This window comes from Helianthus annuus, chromosome 3, assembly GCF_002127325.2.
Source record: "Helianthus annuus cultivar XRQ/B chromosome 3, HanXRQr2.0-SUNRISE, whole genome shotgun sequence".
Classification (NCBI taxonomy): Eukaryota; Viridiplantae; Streptophyta; class Magnoliopsida; order Asterales; family Asteraceae; genus Helianthus; species Helianthus annuus.
Genome location: NC_035435.2, coordinates 158,629,169 through 158,653,301, shown reverse-complemented (window position 1 = coordinate 158,653,301; position 24,133 = coordinate 158,629,169). Strand labels below are relative to the sequence as shown.

At 36.9% G+C, this 24,133-nt stretch overlaps 2 protein-coding genes across 2 annotated transcripts; one reads left to right on the top strand and one right to left on the bottom strand.

The window, feature by feature from the left end:
- The first annotated feature begins 3,254 nt into the window (after positions 1 to 3,254).
- Positions 3,255 to 4,680, top strand: LOC110930381 (uncharacterized protein At3g28850-like). Its single transcript, XM_035987648.1, has one exon. It carries the CDS (start codon positions 3,464 to 3,466, stop codon positions 4,589 to 4,591), a length of 1,128 nt encoding a protein of 375 aa, XP_035843541.1. The 5' UTR covers positions 3,255 to 3,463; the 3' UTR covers positions 4,592 to 4,680.
- A 5,452-nt stretch (positions 4,681 to 10,132) lies between these two features.
- On the bottom strand, positions 10,133 to 12,028 carry LOC110930382 (NAC domain-containing protein 43). The gene is made up of 3 exons (XM_022173683.2): positions 11,716 to 12,028; positions 11,108 to 11,388; positions 10,133 to 11,034 (listed from the first exon to the last, which is right to left on the bottom strand). Exons 1-3 carry the CDS (start codon positions 11,906 to 11,908, stop codon positions 10,339 to 10,341), a joined length of 1,170 nt encoding a protein of 389 aa, XP_022029375.1. The 5' UTR covers positions 11,909 to 12,028; the 3' UTR covers positions 10,133 to 10,338.
- Positions 12,029 to 24,133: the final 12,105 nt, after the last annotated feature.

Below are 24,133 nucleotides of genomic sequence, written 5' to 3'. Positions count from 1 at the left end.
ATGTAAACATAAACCATGGTTGCTTTATTCTTTATGGTTCCCTTAGTCATCCGTCATGAGGGTGGCGGCGAGGAAAGTGGTGGTGAGTGAACTTGGTTTTCGATGAGCATATGTGATTTAGGGTTTTGCAGAGGTGCTTTGTTGGAGATAGTTGGAATTTTAAAGAAGACGGTGATGACAGGGGTGGTATACGACGGTAGTGGTAGTCGGAATGGTGACCGGTTTCAATTTCCATGTAGAAAGAGACGGTTGTTTTAAATTCCTTTTGTGTTATTTGTTAAATATACTTTAACTAAATGAGTAAAATTACCAACCTATCCTCTCATGTGCAAGGCACATGACCAAGCTCAACTAAAACTTTAACCGGGTTAGTTTCAAAGGACAGACGTTGCAAGATTTTTAAAACGTAAAGGATAATCCTTATCAATTTAAAAGTCAAAGGGTATCCACTGAAATTTGGTATAAATATAAAAGACGAAAGGTGTAATTTACCCTAAAATGTTTTGGCTATAGGTTAAAAATATAAAAGGTTAAAGTCAATGGATAACAGTTGGATTCTGAAAAGGAAAAGGGCTGGAGTGTTAAAATCGAAATGAGAAGGGCTGGATTTGTGCAAAGAAACAAAGATGTGCAGAAAAATCGATATTCTCAATCTTGCTTTCCTACTCTTCTGATTAACAATTTCTGTATTTTTGGATCATGTTCTTGAAGATGAGCCTTTGAATGTTGTTAGTCATGATTCCTTCATTAAAAATTGATTTATAATGGCTGCATTCTCTGATTATTCTATGTCTGAAAGTCTTGAAGTATTTGATTTCCCTGTCTTTTTGTTCACACAAAGTTCTATTTGACCTCTTAAGGCTGGAAGGTATGGTTTGGGTCATTCCCAAAGGAATGTACCGTCACGTAAGCGGGTTTAAGAATGAGCCTAAAGGGGATAGACCTAAAGGCCTAAAGGGGATGGACCTAAGGGCCTAAAGGCTGTGGAGGAATGGACTTGGGGCCGGCCCCATACCTTCTAGTCTAACAATCTATGCCTCATAAATGAATATATAGTTAAAAACGTGTTATCATTATATTTCATCTCACTAATTTTCTCCTCTCAAATTTCTTCAAAACTCTGAATAAATAAATGTTTTATAAAGTAGAAAAATATAACTTAATAATATTTTTAATAATATTAGTTAATATTTTTTTACCCATCTGTGATATAATAAAATAATCATTAATTATGCAAACATTTAATTCGTTATATATAAACCATTAATTTAGATTATAACTTTATAATAAAAGAATCATTAATTATGAAAACATTTAATTCGTTATATATAAACCATTAACTTAGATTATCATTTTATAATTAGTATTAATAAAAAAATAAATCTAGTTTATGACATTATTATATGTAATGTAAGATGTCATACATTTATAAAGTTAATAACATTCTTTTCATTTACTTTAAATAAAAGTTATACATTTATAAAAATAATATTAATTATATACATTATTATACGTAATGTAGTGCGTAATTTCAGTCACATGATATATATATATATATATATATATATATATATATATATATATATATATATATATATATATATATATATATATATATATATATATATATATCTGTGTGTGTGGAGAGTTCAAATGAGAAGAAATTTTTTGTAAAAAGAAAAAAGAAGAAATTTCAACCAATTAGAATCCTATATTTTACTTCATTTGGTTTGCTAGAAATGCGAAGGTCTTTGATGATAGTTCTATCCCGATAAGCAAGATGGTGGACCGGATCAAAGAGGAAGCGTTTAGATGGATTAGTGTCCGTTCGAAGCTGAAGCCGTCCTTGTGGGCGAAATGGAAACTTTTTGATGTTTTAGATTTCCTGTAACTCGTCTTTCTTTTCCCGTGTTTTCGTTTGTATTTCATCTTCTTGCTGGCTCTCTCTCTCTCTCTCTCTCTCTCTATATATATATATATATATATATATATATATAATGTGTTTACTGTTAAAAAAAATAAGTATTTAATGTTTTACTATAATGGTACATTGGTAAATCTACATAGGTTATTAATTTGTAGTCTTCCTTTTTAATAGCTAACTACATTAAATAATTTGTAACTTATCTTCAAAATATATATTTAAAAAATAAAAAATAAAATAATTTAAAGTGTAGGATAAATTACGAGTTGTGTAGGATAAACTACGAGTTGTGTAGGATAAATTTCAACGTGTAGGATGAATTTCGAAATACGTAGGATAATTTTTGATTTGTGTAGACAAAAAAAGTTGGCGTGGAGGATAATAGTTTGTATGACTAATTAATTAGTAAAAAATGATAATAAATGAGATAAGTGAAAAAACTATTTAATTTTTACAAAATTACCCTTTGTTCTTTTTTTTTTCTCAATTAAATTTTCTTCTTAAATGAACCTTCCCGTATGTGTAATACATATCTTTTTTAGTTTTTGAACGACATAGAACGACGTGCCAACCACCGTGACATCGGGCGCCGTGGCCAAGGTCGAATACTCGACTGCCGCCAGCCCCTTGGCTCTCTCAGATGCGCGGAAACCCGACCTCCACCCGCCCGAAGGCACGACAGTAGAATAAGCGGTAAAATCTCGTCTGCCATCCAAGACGAACCGGCTCTACCCGTATGCAACCATCACCTGGATGCCGCAGAAAATAATGGGGAGAGTGGGAGTCGAACCTGGGTCACAAGGAGCACCAAATCTTTCCTCAACCACTCCACCACTTCCTTATTGGCGTAATACATATCTTTTAGTTTTACGTCCGTGTAGTACATATGCTATTAGGGTTAGAGGGGTGGTCACCTTTTGAGGGTAACTTCCCACCAATGATTTTTTTTTTCATGTCAAGTTCTCTCTTGCCCTTAATCACTATGACTATGAGTGATTTCACCCAAACCATTTAAAAAAAATGTTTAATTGGTTAGAAAATAGTGAGGCCCAGTATACACCTTTGGTGAGGAAAGGGCCGACGACAGTGTTGCTGAGCGGTGAAAGCCTACCTCGCATCCACCCCGTTCACCTTTGTAATATTTCAATGTTAGTAATTAATATATACCCATTTTTTGATAACTTCAATTTAATAATATGAACTATTAAATGAACTCACCAAATTTACTTTTTTTTTTTTTTTTTGAAACTTAAAGCAAAAGAAATATTAAAATACGGACAAAAGATAAAAACTAAAAAGACATTAATTAACTAATTAATTATGCATTAAATAGTCGCATCGTTGTTCATGCAAAAATATAATATGATATGGCCCAAAAACCAAAACCATAAACATGAATTGACAGCACAACCCTTCCATTTCACTACTGCATTCAAAACTCAGGCGCTCAAACCAACATTTGAAATCTAACCCACATTCAAACCCTTTCTAGTTTCTTCCCCATCTCACCTCACATTAATCCAACCTCAATCTTTATACATGGGTTGTACTTCATCTCAACTACTCAACCAAGATGATGATTTCACTCACCACATTGTCTCACTCACCTCCACCACTTATGGCCTTCTAACCCTAGACCCATCATCCTCCCCCACCACCCTACCCCCCACCCCCCATCCCCGGTTCACCTTCTCTGAACCGCCACAACCTGAAGTCATTAACTCATGGGAGCTCATGGCTGGTCTTGGTTCCACCCCAGAAAGCTTTCATTTTTCCCCACAACCCTCTAGACCATCCCCTTTTAGATACCCATTTCAAGAAAACTCAAACCCTGATCATAAAAATCCAATTTTTATTAAACCGGTTGATTCTAAACCGGTTTTGTTTGATGGGTTTGAAGAACTTTGCACACCAAAAGGGGGAAATACTCATAAAAATCCAATCTTTACCAAATTAGTGGATTCTAAACCGGTTTTCTTGGATGGGTTTGAAGAAGTTTGCTCATCAAAGGGGGAAAATAATCATGAAGATTCAATCTTTGTAAAACCAGTGGCTTCTGAACCGGAAATCTTGGATGGGTTTGAAGAAATTTGCTCACCAAATGGGGAAAACAATCATAAAGATTCAATCTTTACCGAATCAGTGGATTTTAAACCGGAAATCTTGGATGGGTTTGAAGAGCTCTGCCCACCAAAGGGGGAAAACAAGGTGGTGATCTATACGACGTCGTTGAGAGGTGTAAGGAAGACATTTGAGGCGTGTAATGCGGTGAGGGCGGTTCTTGAGGGGTTCAGGGTGATGTTTAGCGAGCGAGATGTATCGATGGATCGTGGTTTTAGGGAGGAGCTTTGGGAGCTAATGAAGGGGAAGGATAAGAGTGAATTGGTTCCACCAAGAGTGTTTGTGAAGGGGAGATATGTGGGTGGGTCTGATGAGGTTTTGAGGATTGTTGAAGAGGGGTGTTTGGGTCAGTTGCTTGATGGGTTGCCTAAGTTGAAAGCAGGGTATGTGTGTGAGACTTGTGGTGGTGCAAGATTCTTGCCATGTTGTAGTTGTAATGGAAGTTGTAAAGTGGTAATGGATGGGGATCAGTTTGGGGAAACTGTGACTGTGAAATGTACAGATTGTAATGAGAATGGGCTTGTTAGGTGTCCCGTTTGTAGTTGATCGTTTTTCGGATTGTATTTTCGCAAAAATCTTTTATTATAGGATGACAGTTGATAAATAAATTCTAGATTAACATTTTGTATGAGTTATATGATTTGTTTGTATGCTTTTTGTAGTGCTGTTTTTTGACATTTTGAATCAGTTAGTTATGAGTTATATGATTTGTAACTATGCTTTTTGTAGTGCTATCTTTTGATTTGTGGAATCTCCTGAAAGTTTTGAGCTTTATCTAGTATATGCATTTGTGAAGACTTCTTATTTTTATGCATATGCATTAGTGTTAGAATCATTATTTTGTTGATGTAACCGCTATCATGGGACCCTAATCTCTACCGGTGGAACCCGAATCAAAACACCGATGGAATGGGGTCGTCTCAAGCGTTTGGGTCGGCTCAAGCTTTCGGCTCCCCACTACACGAACCCGATGTTGTTCCGGAAACACAACCCGAGGTAGCGGAGACGCAAAAAGGAAAAGGAAAACGGCCACATAAAAAGAAAGTGGAAACCACCACCCGAGCGAAAAAAAATGTGATAACGTGGGAGCCCGAAGAGGAGTATGCGTTAACCCGCGCTTTCATCGATGTTTCGGAGGACCCGGTTATATGTATATTTTTTTTTCTCTGTTTTTTTTTTTCATTTTTTATTTATTTTCAGTTTTTTAATTTATTTTCTGTTTTTATTTATTTTCAGTTTTTTAATTTATTTTCTGTTTTTATTTATTTTCAGTTTTTTAATTTATTTTCTGTTTTTATTTATTTTCTGTTTTTTAATTTATTTTCTGTTTTTTATTTATTTTCTGTTTTTATTTTTTTTTTAATTTTAGACTAACATTATATTTTATTTTTTTTAGCAAACAATCAAAGTAAAACCGTTTTTTGGAACCGAATACGAGAACTTTTTTTCGATCTCATGGGTAAAGGAGACGAATACCGCCCACCGGACTCTATATCGGGGAAGTGGACCGATATAAACAAGAAATGCACAAACTTTCAAACCGTGTACCAACGCTTGTTTTCCGGATGGAAAAGTGGAAGTAACGGATATGAGTAACGCATTTTCGGAGATAAACCCGAGTCGTCGTCGATGAGGAGCTACCAAGACCGCCCGGAAGAAGAAGCCGGGCGAAAAAACCCGAGTCGTCGTCGATGTCTATGGTAACGGATATGAGTAACGCATTTTCGGAGATAAACAAGCGACTTCAAGACATACACGAACTCGGTACTAAACGTATCGAGGAGAACCGCGAAGTTACGGAGATTATGCGGGATAGACAACGGGCTCACGACTTTGAGTTCTACTCGAAACCGCATGACCACTTAACGGGAAAAACTTTGAAAATGGCGTTGGCACAAAAGGAGCGGATTGAAAAAAAATATAACCTTTGATTGTGTAATTTTTTTTTATTCTAGTTTAATGTTTTTTTTTCTAGTTTAATGTTTTTTTTTCTAGTTTAATGTTTTTTTTTATTTTATTGTACTTTTTTTTTATTTAATGAAATGAATTTTATTTTTAAAAACTTACAAATGAATTAAAAAAATAAAAATTAAAAAATGAGTAATGATGACAAAGGGGCGTTATGACTACGGCCTCAACTTGCATAACGCCCCATAAAGCCTCGTGGTGACGTGGCATGCCACATGTCACATAACGCCCCCAAAAGGGCCTTAGACCACCCGTAGTGGTGAACAAAAATAATGCCCCCACCATGGGGCATTATCCGACACATGACATCCTAGTCAGCGTTGGGCATTATAGCAAAAGTGGCGTAGTGGGGGCATTATTCCAATAACGCCCCTTCCAATTATTAAAAAAAAGGGAAACAAATGGTGAGGCTGGTCAAACACATGGTCTAAAAGGATTGGCTGGTCACATGCAAGATGAGCGTTTTAAAAACCACGCCAACAACAAATTTGAACAAAAAAAACGCCCGGAAACGCCGGGCGTAATGGGCTCCGGGGCGTTTTCCGGCGTTTTTTTGAATTTTTTTTAAAAAAAACGCCCCACTACGGGCAGACTTATGACTACGGATGACCTAATAGATATTTTAAACGATTTGCTTCGACCTAGGACCTAATGTTCTTCATCTAAAGCCTTGATGTCGGACTATTTCCCCATAAATTTTAGGCATTTTCGAGTGATTTTCTTTCCAACTTTTATTTAAAACTTTCATAAATAATAGATTCTATTAATTTACAAGTTTTTTTCAATTTCATTTTTAGATTGTTAATTTAAATTCCTAAGGTTTGGTGATAACTACTAAAGCTTATTAACAATGCTTGATATATTAACGAAGTTAATTAATTTTTCTTAAGCTTCTCTGTTTTTACAGAGACGTGGTCCTTAATTTGTGGATGAAAATATCTCAACAGATTGGGAGTTATGATAAACACCTAGGACCCAATTTTCTTCATCTAAAGCATCGGCTTTTTCTTTGACTATTTTCCAATGAATTTAAGCTTATTTCCTTTCCAATTTCTAGAGACAAAGGGTATGTTTTGTATGGAGCTTTTAGAAGTTTATATCTTTAAGTTTTTAAGAAAAATCTCCTGCTCAATAAAAAGATTTGTTTGGTTGAAGGAGCTTGAATCTTTTAGGTTAGGAGCTTGAATATTTTGGTTGAACGCTCCTACTAGTAGCGTTTAGTATGGAGCTACAAGCTTTTAAAGAAAAAATGACTATTTTAACTTCTGAAGATAATGAACTTTTTAATGCACAAACTTTATAAATTTTTAGTTATGTCCATTTTGGTCATTTTATACATTTTATTAAAAGCTCCAGCTACTCTGCCAAACACCAAATATATCTAAAAAGTTACAAGATACTAGCTACCAGCTACAACTACCAGTCACCAGCTTCCAGCCAAGAACTACTAGCTACTTTCCCACACAGCCCAAAATGCGTAAATAATGGATTTTATTAATGTACATGTTTTTCTTTTTCAATTAATTTTTAAATTGTTAATTAAAATTTCCAAGGGTTGGTGATAGCTACCAACTTTTGACTCTCTAATAACAAAGATTGATGTATTAACAAAACTCAATTTTTCTTAGAGATTCTCTTTTTTCTTTGTGCTTCAACTCATCCTCAAATTTTATATTTTTCTCAAGATTTTGAAGTAACTTAACCCAGTGGCGGATCTAAAAATGAAATTAAGCCGTAACGTTTTATAAATAAGCCGTAATTAAATCGAAAAAACGTCAATTTTTTCCAAAATTTACACTAATTTTTCCAAATTTTCCATGCCAAGCCGTAGCGGATGTTGCCCCCCGGTAAGCCTTATGTCCGCCACTGACTTAACCGATTCTTATAATACCATATGGTGTGGGAGGGCATGAAGAATGAGCATGAGCGCCATGTGACAACCAAGTCAGCATTGTGGCGTGGAGAAAAATGCACCGGGTGGGACATGGCGTTGAAGAGGAAAAAAAATTAAAAAAAAAAAAATAAACATCAACCAATTAAAACTAATTTAAACTACACTCACCAATCAAGAGCCTCCACATTACCTATATAATTGCCCCCACGCCGGTGGAATTTCTCCCACCCCTTCCCCCACGCCAGCCAAAACGCCGTTTACGGGGTGGTGCTCTGGCGTGGTTGTGGCTTCCACGCCAGTTTTCTACGCCCACACCATATGTTCTAACTCAATAAAAGCATGAAAGATTGTGTGTTTGCAATCACAATAAATCTAATTAATATCTACAAATATAAATTAATTATCCAATTTGGTAGTCCCTCATTCCCACTTAATGCAAAGATGGTAGTTGTGGTGGGCTTGTTCTCCCACAGTAAATTGACAATACACACATTGCAACTTTTTTCATAATCAATAAACATTATTAATTTCTCTTAAAGTTTTACAATAATTACTTTATGCTTGTAGGACCTGCCTGCAACAAATTTGCATGTGATAAATCACCGTAAATTTAAAACACTGTAAATTTTTAAGAATATTTATTCTTTTAGTGCTAGTTTTGTCAAACAAAACAATGCTTAACTGTAAAGTTATGGTTATATTGGATGCGTTTTTCATTAAATCACTAGGTGTTATTTCTTCTTTCTCTCAAGGTACCAACTTTTTTTTGATAGTCCATCTTCGTGCATTATCTTGTTGGTTAGTTGTCGGATGGACCATCATATTCACCTTCTATCACTTTCATAAACAGGACCAATAAAATACCCGAATCGATATTTATTTAACGTGCATATTCCAATTATACGTACGTTATGTTTATATCGTCACTTGATACCTAGAGGCGGAGGTAGTGTACAAGCAGAGGTAGCACAGGCTACCCCAAAACTCTGATTCCATAGTGTAAAAATACCCCTCAACTTTGACTCCGTAGTGTAAAATAAAAGTATCCCTCAACTCCGGCTACATATTGTAATTTTTTTTACCGGTTTTATATAAATGATACACCTGTTCCCAAAAACAATTTGGGATACCCTGAATTTTTTATATTAAATCCACCACTGTTGATACCCACCATTTTATTAATAAAATCAAGTTTGCAGCAGGTCATCTTTAATTTGGCATGCTATTGAGTATTGATACATAATGGCCATTATTTAGGAAATCAGTGACCAATTATTTTAAGAATGCATGTATACCACCTATACAAGCCGAAGGTGACCTTTTGTAAACGTTATTTTCATCATGCATGTGTTGATAAATCACACACATGTGTTGGTACATATAGATACATCTAGGAAAATATAATTAAAAAAGAGGAGCAAATTAACGAGCTGATCCGTTTGTGAGTTAACCAATAACATATAGCTAAATACTCGAACCGAACCACACTTAAATGTGTTTGAGCTTCGATTGTAGCTTTTTAATTATATCACGAGCTTAAAATTACATATTATTTACGTATATATAATAACTTGTATTATTATATACGTAATTATGACAAAATAAATAAACTATATATATTAGGTTGCATATAAATATATATAATATACACGTATAACTAAGATAATTTATAAACAGGAAACAAGTCGAGCTCGAACTTGATAAATTACTACGAGCCAAGCTAAACCTTTAGTCATAAGAGTTTATAATAGTCAAGCTTCAGTTCTCTTAAGTTAAACAAATCGATCCCAAACTTAGACTAGTTCGACTCAACTTGTTTAAATTTGTAACAAAAAAATCTAAGCAAGGGCGTAGCTTAGTGGGGGCCGGGGGGCCGTTATGTAGTTTTCGTATAGAATTTTTTAGGTATATACGTTTTCGACCCCACGGTCGGAAATCTCAAGCTTCGCCACTGAATTTAAGCCACATGAAAACAAACATGTTTGTGTTTCACAAACAATGATAGTTAGCACCACAAAGCATGACCACAATGAAGAAACCAAAGGAGTTAGTGATGGTGACGACCCTATAGACAAGAAAGTAACATTCTATCTTCTAAAAGGATTAAAAAACATTTGAAAGACACTTCATGATTCGTACTTAAAATATGTTAAAAAGCATAAATGTCACTTGAAGAACAATGTATTCAATGAAGGCAAAGAGTAAATTAATGCGATTGGGGGGGACATGTTCTTGTAGGTTTACGATAAGGATAAAGAATGTCTTTTGCTACAATGTTTCCATCAAACACAATACATTCATAAGTCATGACCTTTCACTTCACATCAAGATCCATAACCCACCCAGCTAATATATATATACATCCAAGTATATATAACAGTTTATTCCATCTGTATTTTCCATAAAGTAAAAAGTATATTACTTATGTGAACTATACCGACAAATGGTAAAATGGATCCGGTGATGATGATTGTGATGAAGATTGTGCAAAGCTCCATATATCTATCTCGCTTGTATAGGCTGCTTGGTTGGGTTTAGCCATGGATGATGGTTGTGGTGGTTCTTGCTGATCATCATGGTGAAGTGGGAAGCATATGTCTTCATTGGGTTCGTCGTAGCAACCGTACATCTGCCTGGATGATCGCGGTTGGCCATTGAGTTGGGAGGCCACGAGTCGATCCACATCTGACCAGTTCTCAAGATGTTCATGATTCCTAGAGTGTTCAACTTCCGTTAGCAAATGGGTCATGGTGTTATGGGCCGGAAAGATTGAATCTTGATCAAAGGTGGCTGACGTGATCAAGTCACTTGAAGTGTTGTGGAGCCTTGGGAGGTGTAGGAATCTGTCGCTTATCGGGTTGATGAATTGTTGCAAAGGGTCATAGTCATGGGTGGTTGCTATATTGGCGAGTGATTCGGTTTCTTGCTTGCAGGATTTAGTACCATTGATGTATGCAAGAAGTTGAGTTCCATCTTTCTTTAAAGATTGCATTTGAGCTGTTGAATCAATGGAAGGTGCTGATGATGACCTTTGGGGACTCTCAACCGCTTTATGGTAGTTTTTCTTTTTAAAAACGCGACATACGACCCACCCGTCTTCTTGAGTGGAATCACATAAATTAGAACCCTGTAAAGTTTTTTTTAGAAGTTTAGTATTTAAGGTAAAATAAATAATTAAAGTTGTACAAAAAATAACTTACTGAGGCATAATCCTGGGAGATAATCGTGTTGTCATCGAGTCTATATTCGTGCATAATCCAATCCGACTTTTGTCCATGAGGTGCTCTTCCTTTATAGAACACGAGTGTCTTCCTCATACCGATTCTTCTCATGCTACTATAAATGACCTTATCTCGACCGGTGGCTTTCCAAAAACCTGCAGCAGTTGCACGATTTGTACGCGTTCCAGTCGGGTATTTCTTGTCTTTGTGGCTAAAAAAATACCAATCGTTTTGCGGGGTTGATCCAATTCTGCACTTTTCTAAAAAACCAAACGCGTACAATTAATTAACTAATTATAAAGATTTTTTTATTTTCAAGGTGGTCTAGGTATATCCTAAGTGTTTTCAGGATGTTTTGAAACATGTTTTACAAACAGACAGTTCGCAAGAGTAGCAAACTCAAAAAAAGCTGACACAACTGTGTTGTCGGTGTCTTTTTTTCTGTTGTGTTCGCTACCCTGGGTAGCGAACTGCCTATTTGCAAAACATGATCCAGAAAGAAACATTTATAAAACATATGATACGAAAAATTAAGTTACCAACAACCATGCATACTAAATAAGAAATACTGAATTATCAGTGCTCACCTTTGATATCCCATGGTTCGAGCTTGTTAAGATCAATATCACGAATAACATCAAGATCGATCTTTTCATACGCGACTTTCTTCCTTAAGTAGTAATGAAGAAGCTCTTCTTCGGTAGGGTGGAACCGAAACCCTGGAGGCACTTTAGACTGACCATTTACATTCACAGACAAATTCACTTCTTCTTTAGACATATCAACACAAAAGCAAGAAAGAGAGAATGATAACAGAAAAGCAAGAAGGACAAGATGATAATTTATATGAATGCTTAAATGCGTAGAGATGAATCAATAATGTGTATGAAATACTACAACACTTTACTAGCAAAATGTAGTTTGCATAAAGAAAAACATGAAAAGAGAATAGAAGGTTCATTATGATGCACCAGACTTTGGAAATTGGTGGCAACCTTTTGATTGTAGGGACATGAAGGATAGACAACAACTAATCACCTACTGATCTAACACAAAGGACATGAAAGTTGGGGTCCTTTTTAAAAGTAGCTAGGGGATGGCTGAGTACTGAACACTGAATGTGAGCTACCATCTCAAATACGACCTTTGACCTCGAATAATATTCACATACAAAACCAATATTATCTTCTTAAAATAATATAAACATTTTACTCGTGATATTAAGCAAAAGTAAATTTTAGATGGAGTAGTCACAGGGTTGTTGCACGATGATTCGGTAATTATATGGTTGGTGTTGAAAATGAATCACCAAATTGATTCTCATCTAACTCCAATAAACAAGAGATGAAGAATGGTTAGAACATAAATTAACCCTCAAAGACTAATGATTTCCTATTCAAATGAAACAAACAATTACAAATAAAATGAAGTTTAAACTCAATCTGAAATATATATCATATTAGGGTTTTTAGTAATTTATGAACCCATTAGGTTTATTAGGGTTCTATTACCCTAATCTTACATGGTATCATAGCCAGCGTAGACTCTCTACCATTATCGCCGTCCTACACGCAAACAACAAACCCTAGCCGCACCACTGGATTCAAACCCTAGACAGGGCGACGTGCCACCACATTGTCGCCATGTCTCACTCCCGTTATCTGTTTAGTTCGTTCTATTTTTCTGTTTCTCGTTCGTATAAAGCTTCATGTAAGAATCCAATCGTTTGCTCTCAACAAAATATTTTTTCGATAACTTGTTACGTCTCACTGTCGCCGCCATAGCAACCACCTTCGTCTAATTAGCCGACCACCGAAAGGCGCCACCAAGTCGTCGACTCACGCACCACCACACATGACTTTTCTTATGCATTACGACGCCACACGCAGTTGCACGTGAAAGGGTATCCCTGCTTCATTAGCCGCCTTTTTTAAGGGTTTGGTCGGAATTCAATTACGCACACTCCTATCTAGAGGGGCACATAGGCTCAATACTAGAAACCCTAATTTGATATGCATTCCAATACTAACTAAAATCAATGCTAACTTTATTCATTTAAATCAGCATTAGCTACTTGTACCTAATTACAACTTGAATAAATAGTATTTGTCAGTAGTTAGCAGTATAATAACTTCTATTAGCAACGGCTTCCATAAACACTAACACACCATCAACAACAACTTCCATCACTAGTACATAAAGCATTCACAATGCATAAAGTCCACAAAACCTCCACAATGTGTCACCTTAGCCACATAAGATTTTCAAACCTTTTTCAAAAACCCTTACTTTTTCCACAATGTATAAACTTCCACAAACCTCCACCTCACATTCCACATCATCACCTAGTTTTACAGTTATTTTAATATACATTAATTTAATTTTGGATTATTTTATTGCATGTTCCGTTTATAATTTAAATAACAAAGTACATTTTAAATTTAGAAATGTAATCATTAAATAAAAATAAATTAAGAAATATTCCGACGGACTATATATTCTAACAACTATAAATTCATAACATATTCCAACCCTCATTTTCACCTCTCCACTTTGAGTTCTCTCAAAAAACATGGATCAAGGATATCCATATCTAGTTGAACCCTCATTTTCATGTCAGACCACAAACCCTCCTCGTCAACCTGCAAACCATCACCGTCCAGCTGCAAACCCTCCCTGTCCAACTGCATTTGACCCGAAGTTTGGCCAACTAAGAATTGGTGACGATGAATGGAAGGATGAAGAATGGAACTGAGCATTTGACCATATGTTTGGCCAACTAAAAATTAAGGACGAGCACGTCCCCAATTCAGAGGATGAATACGTAATTGACCTTGGAGAGGAATACGTACCACATCCATAGGACGAGAATGTCATTGAATCTAAAGACAGACGTTTGAGGAACTGTGCCCCATAGGAAGACGAACACTCAACGGATTCGGACTGCTCATTTGACTCAATGGAACATCTTTAATTATGTTTGATAATATTTGTTTTATTTTATTGTTTGTTGTATCAAGAAGGTTTTTTTTTTTTTTTTAATTTAATTAAGCTGATACGTGTTTTTTAAAATTAATATTACGTAGTTTTTTTAAGTTTATTGGTAATCACAGAATTCCAACTTTGGAGCCCCCTCCAAAAGTCTAAGTGAAGTCCGAATATGTGGACTTGGTAGCCGGGCAACCCACTCGGATGAGGCACACAATGTTGCCAAACCACCCTCCTTGTCCAGTTATTGGCCACATTATCCGGACTTTGAGCAAAAAACTCCACATTATGGGTGCTCTTACTTCTATATTAGTGTACAAAGTTTCTATTAACTTTACTACTACACAAGTTCCTGCTGATGAATTTTACTACTTATAGAGCACCATTGCTACTAATACTCAACAGCTTGAATTTTGGAGGGATATGAATGATTGTAATATGTTACGTAAGTAACATTTAAGCTTTACAATCTATAAGTTACAATGTTATATATCTTGAATAGATATATTTCTCCACTTATATTTGTTTAATATTATTATTATTATTATTATTATTATTATTATTATTATTATTATTATTATTATTATTATTATTATTATTATTATTATTATTATTATTTCAACTAAGATATCATTCAAAAGTTTGTTGAGGGCAAAAGTGGTGAAATCCTGCTTTTCGCGTGGATATTAGGACCATGTGTTTGTTGCTAGTACTTGCTACCAAGATGAGTTGAAATTGGGTCCCGTTGAGGTTTGATGTCGGCCGGTGAAGCTCGTGTTACTATTTAACATAAACTATATGTTATAAGGGATTAATTAATATTGATTTTTACACGCGTCATACAAATGTTGTTATCTTCTGAAGTAAATGTAATCATATAATATATGAATACGAAAAGATATAATAATTGGTTGTTTTTACTTTAATTTACATAAGCAATCCGTTTAAGTATATATAAATAGATAATTTAATAAGAGTTCAATATTATCAATGAGGTAATATTTAGTGGACGTAGGCTAAAGGGATGGAGCCATACAATATTGATGTATCATATAAGGTCAAAGTTTTGTGAAACAATGCTACTTCTTGTGTAGTATGTTTTTATAATAAACAGTAAATATATAACCTATTAGTTTTCCAACTTTAACACAGTATTTGATAGGTAGGTAATTGGAAAAAGTTTTGATGGTTATATATAAAAGTAGAAAGAGCTAATATAATGCAAAGGAAAAATATTGTTTGTTTTACTTTTAGAATGGAACAATGCATAAATAATTGCTATCGATCAAAAAGAATGTTGATCTGGGTGAACATGGATATGTACTCCTTTTTAAAAGGATAGCAAAATATGAAATTGATGAAAAAAATTCAAGAAGTGATTGCAACTTCTTATAATACATATATATTTGTGTCACTTATTATAAATTCATAGTTATATACCGTTTGTAATGACTTTGCCCTCAAGCATCTTGGCATCCTTGACTATGTTTTGGGTAATGAAATTGTCCCAAAAGGGCTTGATATTATTCTATCTCAAAGGAAATACATCTTAGAGCTTATTTAACGAGCTGGTCTTCCGAGCGTAAACTGGTCTTCTCTTTTATGGCATATCCTAGGTCTTATCCCTTGGAGATAGTCAACTTATCTCCAACCCGGTCAAATATCACTAGCCTGTTGGCACTCTTCAGTATGTCACTTTCTCACGACCATATATTATCTTTGATGTTAAAAAAGTATAATGCATCTCCACTGGAAAATCGCTGATATGCTGCTAGATGTATTCTTTAATACTTTAAGGGAAAACTTGATCATGGATTACTTATTCTTTAATACCTTAAGGGAAAACTTGATCATGGATTACTTATTCATCACAACTTCGGCTCCTGCCTTCACGCTTACGCTTATAACGATTGGTGGGGTTCCTCTACACTTTGTTATGCACATAAACAAATAAAGAACGATAGAACGCAACAAAACATTGTTTTTTTTTTAATCTTTTATTAGTTTGCCTTTCTTTACATTTACATTTTACATGATTCATATCAAATGAAGTAAAAAAAAAATACGAGGTCTATATCCTAATTACCTATGGTGACTATCTGAAACAATTTTCTAGGTAAGTCGAACATTTTTCTTTCTAAGTGGTATACGAATTTAACTTTTTTTAAACGATGGATTTCATTAAAAACTAGCAAGACCCTATGAAGAAAATAAGAAATTAATCAACAAAAACTGAAATTACACCAATCACTCCAACTTATTGATATGTAAGGAGAACTGTCACACCCCAACCGATGGCGCAAACATCGGGGCGTGGCACTGAGCGAAACAGATTGTCCAGAAGTTTCCATAACAACTACGATTACAAATTAATTAAAGTATCACGTCCCATAGCATGACCTAAGAAGTAACATAATTATTACAGGCAAAATCAAGACAAACTGTTCTGTTTCGACAACTCAGAATTTAAATACAGACAATTCGTTTATTTGTTTCTAGACCTTTCCTAGCCTCGATTTCACAGCAAGCCAAGCATTTAAACATCTTAAGCACCTGCCACATACGTTAAAGTAAAAGTCAATACACATAGTGTAAAGGTGAGCATACAAGTTTAATAGATATAATAGAGTTCGAAATCATTACGCATAACCAGCACGTACGCAGTGTGAAATGAAGCACGTAAGTTATCTACATGATCCTATCAATACCAATGACTGCGGGTTGACTGCGCAAGGCAGTTCGTAATACATATTCACCACTGTGAATCATGTGATTAATTGCCATTAACAACCCCTGAGTGAACAGGTGCTGAGTCCAAACTATAGTACTATCGTTACTAAGGCAGGTAGACAACAATCCATGTGTAAACATAACAAACAAGCATTCATTAAGTCACGTATAACATGCGGTAACGGTTAGCGTTAAAGTATTGCGTAGTGTGTTCGATGTGATTTAGAATAAGTAACATATGTAACACCCAAAAGTGCGTAAAGCAAAAAGGGTTTGAGTATACTCACAGCGATGATGGATTGAAGGGAGCGCTAGAGTGAGTTTTAGCCTGATCAGAACTATAGCATAAACGATAAGCAGCGCGTAAAACGATACAAGAGTACCAAGGATCGGATGGTAATCCGATCGGATGGCTAGTCGATCGGGTAGCAATCCGTTCAGATGGTTATCCGATCGGAAGGCCATTCGATTGGATTGTCACCTTGTCTGGTGAAGATGTGTTTGTGTATGATGGCTTGTCTTTTGAAGTTTTCATTGTAGCATTTTGAAAATAGAGAAGTATCTCTACCTTTCAGGTCGGTCGATCGAACGGCGATCCGATTGGCGAGGCTTCTTAGCTTGAGAACAAGTTCACCGCAGGGCGGTCACTCGATCGGATGGCTATCCGATCGGGTGGCAATCCGTATGCATTGAACATGTTGAAAATTGTTTAAGTGTTGAAGTTCAAACAACACATGGTTGGGTGGTAATCCGATCGGATGGCGATCCGATCGGATGGCAATCCGTTCAATGTTCAAAACCTCAAAAGTTAAAATAAAAGTTAAGTGTGGGGACCAAGGTGCAAGCCGATCGGGTGGTTGTCCGATTGGGTGGCAATCCGATCGGATGGCTGTCCGATCGGACGACAATCCGTCCCAGACGACCTGATCGTCTTTACACTTGGTTGTTTTGATAGTTTGCATTTTCTCGAGATTGTACGATAACGTGTCAAACAATAGAAACCTCGTCAAGACTTAGTGACCCGATCAAATAGGAACGACCCTAGTCCAACCAGTTAACTGTTCGAGACGGTGTTTCATGTTTAACCCGAAATCAGTAATCTCTTGGATAGAATCCAAATCTTGAACCAACACATTACTAAGAAGGAGTAGAAGATTAGAACAAGCTCCGATTCTATCGGTTTTGAGTGCATTGAGTGTAAAAGAGTTGAAAGAAAGTTAGAAAACTATCTTTCAATCCTTTTCACCATGAATATGTTCAGATCTATGCAAGATCATTGTTTATTCATGTGGAAATCATTCAGATCTAAGTTGTTCTTGGTGGATTGAAGCCAAAACATGAAGTTCTTATGAACACCATGATGACATCAGCCTATAACACCTCAAATCTAGTGATTTCATGGTTAAAAGTTAAGATTCAAAAAATAGAAAGGCGTAGGAGTGCGTGTAGATTAAGAAAGTACAAGATTTAGGTTGAAAACTTACAAGAATCGCGAGAAATCGGAAGAAAAGTGGGCTGGAGCGAGCTGGGTCGAGTGAGAGCTGTCAACATCAAGTGATGTTGACATATGAGGGGTATTTATAGGGTTTCCATAAAAGGAAAGTGGGGAAGTGGCTGGTCGATCGGGTGGCAGCCCGATCGACTGGCAACTCGATCGGTTGGCCACTCGATTCGAGTGTTCGGCGCGACGAGTTTTGCGGTTTTGATTTGCGTGTTGAGCGTTGCGATGCGATAGAGTTTCTCATTAAATTATTTTAATCCCAACTACTATATCTTGCATATAATCATCATAATTAACTTGCGTTTAACGTTTGCGATTCGATTGCGATTGCGTTTCGATTAATCACCACAACATAAACATAAATAACATGCACAAGTAACACACACACGTAAAACAATATCCAGGACGCATAATTCGAGTTGCGAATGCGAATGCGATAAAGCAATAAAACATGTGATAAACATCGATTAAATCTCGATTATTAATAAGTACTCCACATAATACAACTAACGTAAAAGCATAAAAAGACTTTTTACATGTCAAAGAAGTCAAAACAGGAATCGAGCAAGGAGTGACAGATCGCAATTAGCAATCTTTTCTTCCTTTGACTTCAATCTTGACTTTGACTTTCGGAACACGGGGTGTTACAGCCTCCCCTACTTAAGGGAATTTCGTCCCAAAATCAGGCCGAATCCGTAACAAACAACTGCGGGTACTTCGCCTTCATGTCGCTTTCGAGTTCCCAAGTGAACTCGGCGCCTCATTTGCCTTCCCAACGAACCTTCACAATGGGAATGCGCGAGCATCTGAGCTGCTTGGTTTGGCGATCCATGATCTCGACAGGCATCTCCACGAAGTGTAGTGTTTCGTTTACTTGAAGATCTTCTAGAGGTACATACATATCATGCTCAGCTAGGCACTTTCTGAGGTTAGACACGTGGAAAGTCGGGTGGACGTTATTAAGTTCCTCCGGTAGTTCGAGTCCGTAAGCCACTTTTCCGATATTTTCCAGAATCTTAAAGGGTCCAACATATCGAGGCGCGAGCTTTCCTTTCTTGTCGAATCTGACCATACCCTTCCAAGGTGATACCTTTAGGAGTACATGGTCGCCAACGTCAAATTCAAGGGGCTTGCGTCATCTATCGGCGTAACTTTTCTGATGACTCCGAGCTTTCAGCAGATTGTCTCGAATTTGGAGGATTTTGTCAGTCGTTTCTTTCAATAGCTCAGGACCGGTTACTTGCGAGTGTCCGATCTCGTGCCATACAATAGACGATCGACATATTCTTCCACATAATGTCTCAAACGGTGCCATTTGAATGCTGGAATAATAACTGTTATTGTACGAGAATTCGACTAAAGGTAAGTATGCGTCCCAATAACCACCGAAATCTATGACACAAGAACGGAGCATGTCTTCGAGGGTACGAATCGTTCTTTCAGTCTGACCGTCGGTTTGGGGATGAAAAGCGGTACTTAGATTAAGCGTAGTACCGAGAGCTGTTTGAAACGTTTCCCATAGACGCGAGGTAAACCGAGCATCACGGTCAGAGATGATGTCGCAAGGCGTCCCATTTCGACAAATGATCTCATTGGTGTAGATTCGGGCAAATCTTTCTACCTTGTAGTCTTCTCGTATCGGCAGAAAATGAGCAGACTTGGTCAAACGGTCAACGACAACCCAGATGCTGTCGTGACTTGATGGCGTGCGCGAAAGTTTCGTTATGAAGTCCATGGCTATACTTTCCGACTTCCACGTAGGGATCGCGGGTTGTTCAAGTAAGCCATAGGGTCTTTGATGCTCGGCCTTGACTTTCGAGCAAGTCAGGCACTTCGAAACATAGAGAGCGATATCTCTCTTCATGCCCGGCCACCAGTACTTGTAGCGAAGGTCCTGGTACATTTTATCGGCACCGGGATGAATAGAATATCGATACTTGTGGGCTTCGTCCATCAAAATCTGTCGTAAATCGGTCCGCTTAGGGATCCACATTCGGTCCAAATAATGGAATATCCCATTCGACTTATTCACTAGATGGGCTACATCGTGATAGATCCTTTCCTTCTTCAAAGTGCATTCGGTAAAACACGCATGTTGGGCTTCGCGGATGAGGGTTTCGAGATGATGCTGGGCTGGAATATTACGAGCGCTATGCAAATAGCTTCGTCGGCTTAGAGTGTCGGCAACGACATTTTCCTTGCCTGGGTGGTAACGAATCTCACAGTCGTAATCATTGAGAAGTTCTACCCATCGGTGTTGACGCATATTTAGCTCTTTCTGGTCAAAGATATGTTGTAGGCTCCTATGATTGGTGAAGAACGTACACTTGGTACAGGTAGTGTCGAGGTCGTGGTCGTGGGTTGTATAGTTCTTCTCGTGGATCTTGAGCTGACGAGATGCGTAGGTGATAACCTTGTCTCGTTGCATGAGAACACAACCAAGACCAAGGTTCGAGGTATCACAATAGACGATAAAGTCGCCGTTTCCGTCGGGTAAAGTGAGGACGGGAGCATTGCAAAGCATATGCTTGAGGGTTTGGAAGGCAGATTCCTGTTCAGTTCCCCAAACAAAGGATCTGTATTTATGCGTGAGAGAAGTAAGCGGCACGGCGATTTTAGAGAATCCTTCAATAAATCGGCGATAATAGCCCGCTAGTCGGAGAAAAGAACAGACTTCAGACGGGTTCTTAGGCGTAACCCAACTCTTAACAGCTTCTATCTTCGCGGGGTCGACATGAATACCTTGACTATTGACAATATGACCGAGGAATTGAACCTCCTCCAGCCAAAATTCGCACTTGGAGAACTTGGCATAGAGTCGATTCCCCTGGAGCAATTCGAGAATCAAACGTAGATGTTGCGCGAGTTCAGTTTTCGACTTGGAATAGATCAGGATTGTCACACCCCAATTTTCCACGTGTCACCGGTGGGCCCGGTGGGGAGTACGTGACGTAGTTGATATCATCATAGTCAAACCACACAATTTAAATGCACAGCGGAAGCAAAATATATTACAATCCGATATGAAGTAATATCCAAGTATTACAAACGGAAAGTAAAAGATCCACAGGCGAATTGCAGAATAAAATAAAACATTGTTCAACAGACTTCAGGCATCTAAGCTTGCGAGACTTCTATTTGATGCTAGGAGAAACCGGCCTATTACGCGTAGTACCTGCACTTAGTCTTCACTGGTAAATACAATTTAACTGACTCATTTTGAAAAGGTTTTAAAAATTGATTTGAATGCTCGTGGCACAAAACATTTTATAACTTGGGACAATTATTTGCCTATAATCTTGTAAAAGAATTACATGTTTGTTAGCGTTCAGTATCCGGGTCGTGCCGGATTAAAGTTTAATAGACACACCACATAGTATAGTTCCGCCGCGAGATTTCTCTCGTACCGACTGTTATACTTTATTTAATGCACTACGGGTGTACGCCTACACCCGTATGCTAAGGTCGTGGCCATTCTTTGAATGATGCCAAGGATATCCGGGACATGGTCATTAAGCCCCCAAAGGCGTTATACAAATAAAACAGCATTTTCAAACGGGTTATTTGACTACTCTTAACCACCGACCGGTTAAGGTCAATTACCTGACCAAACGGTATTTTATATACCGTACACCAAGCCCGTATAGGGCAAATAAGTTAAACGTATTTACCTGAGCTAAATATAAATTTAATCCCAGCCGTATACCACCAAGGAAGTACAGATAGCTTTTACTGGGCTCCTAAATCTGGAACGAAGGTTTTTAATAACCTATTAGATTTCTAACGGGTCTTTAATTTGGCCTAAGCCTAGACCGGTTAGTTCTTAAATGAAGATTACGGTTTAAACGCACGATAAGGCGAAGACCGTTTTTAGAATGTGGTTTTGACCCAACAAGCTTGCATACTTGTTTAATATAGGTAACTTAATCACATTCTGGATTTTGAGACCGAAATGATATGGTTTGACCCGTTTCGGCTATAATGGGTAAACTAGTTACCTACGCCGATCTGAACGCATAAAGTGCGTAACGAGTAACCATAAGAGTCATATACAAGTTTCCTAAGTTAATATGCCTTAAACATGTTGTGATATCGGAATGATACCTTCCATCATGCCCCAAATGGTTTTAAACCCAATTTATGCCTCATAAGGGCATTTTGGTCATTTTAAAGGGTGTAAAAGGGTTTAAATAATAACCTGAGTTACAGGTCTGATTAAATCAGTAAATAAACTTAATTTACTAAGTTATAACAGTAGGGTATTAATCCTTATGTGAAATTTATCAATCTTAATCATTCTAGACACCGTAGGGGTGTTTTGGTAATTTCACAAATGCCTAAGAGGTCAAAACAGAAATTCTGAGTTTAAGTTATCCTCCTACTGTTAAAATATAAAATTTTACTGAATACATCAGTAGGTTTCAATCCCATATGCTTAAATAGGTTCTAGTGCATACTTATGTGCTAAAAACGCTTAAAAAAGGCGATTTGGAGCCATTTCCGGGTTTTATAAAGAAAGCTGATATTTTTAAAATTCCATAAGGCTCAAAATAATATATTTAATATATTAGATCAGTAGAAAAAGGTTTGGGGTCAATCGGATTTATAAAACTCATTTTATGGCTTAAAAGGGCAAAACCGGCATTAGCCGAATTAAGCTTAGAACACTAAGTTATGCTCAGCCTAAAATTGAATAAAAATCTTTAAAAATCCCAAAATATTGTTTTAATACAGTAGGTATAAAGTTTTATACAAAAATTTGGGTTTAGATAGGCTATATGCAATTTACGCTATTTAATTACTAAAGAAGCTTCTAATTACGCTATTGAGCATAACTCCCAATCTGGACCTCAAACTGATGTCAGATTTTATGGACAAGTTTATAATTCAGTAGTGAAGGTTTCTATCCTCTCACATTTTCAAAAATATTGTTTTAAGGTCAAAAGGGCATAACAGTCAACAATTCGGCATATAATGGAAACTTGCAAATGAATAGGATAACTAAGGATTCAGGTTGTATAACCTCAGAGGGTTACACTAACCCATAACATGATCCTAAAGGAATCCTAAGGCATATCTAAATAAGTCTAATTCGGGTCAGAACTGAAAGTCAAAGCAAAAGTCAACTTTCGCGACTTTCGGCTCCGAACCGGGCCTATACTTAGAATTGTCGGGTTGAATCATGCTTAGACATGTTCAACTAATATTTACCAAGTTATTAATGTGGCAAAACTGATTTTATGACTTCTAATTTATAGTTATGCATTTTATTTACAAAAGGTCCTATGAACTGAAGGAGGTTCTCAAAAAGAGTTCAAGACCCTCACAAATTAGAGATCATAGCAGATTTGAAGGAAATGGTGCAAATGAGAGCCAAATTCAATGGGTATATATAGGTTTTTGAGGACCGTTAGGATCGTTTCTTGATAAACGTGATCACATCTGGATCGTACACCTTTACCCCTTGTTTTAGCAATCTATGGGCTGCCCAAGGACTGAAGAAAACCATTTTCAATTGATTAAAACAGCTGTAACAGCTGGTAACAGCTGGAAATCAAGTTTCTAAAATGGCAGTTTTGGTCCCTGCATGCTTCTAGCCCCTTTCTGATGCGTTTGAGGCCCGTTAAACCATTTTTAAGGCTATAAAATGATGCTTAAGCATAGGGAATATGAAACATGCTCAAAAATATGCCGGATGTCGGTTCGTTTGGTCGTACGGTCACGTTGTTCGGCTAATTACGACGGAACACGGACGGACGCGAAAAACGATTCAAACGACGCGACGA

Coding starts and splice junctions, on each gene's coding strand:
- LOC110930381 (XM_035987648.1), top strand. CDS start 3,464: ATGGGTTGTACTTCATCTCAACTACTCAACCAAGATGATGATTTCACT.
- LOC110930382 (XM_022173683.2), bottom strand. CDS start 11,908: ATGTCTAAAGAAGAAGTGAATTTGTCTGTGAATGTAAATGGTCAGTCT. Junction 11,389..11,715: donor CGAACCATGGGATATCAAAG/GTGAGCACTGAT, acceptor TTGGTTTTTTAG/AAAAGTGCAGAATTGGATCA. Junction 11,035..11,107: donor TCTCCCAGGATTATGCCTCA/GTAAGTTATTTT, acceptor AAAACTTTACAG/GGTTCTAATTTATGTGATTC.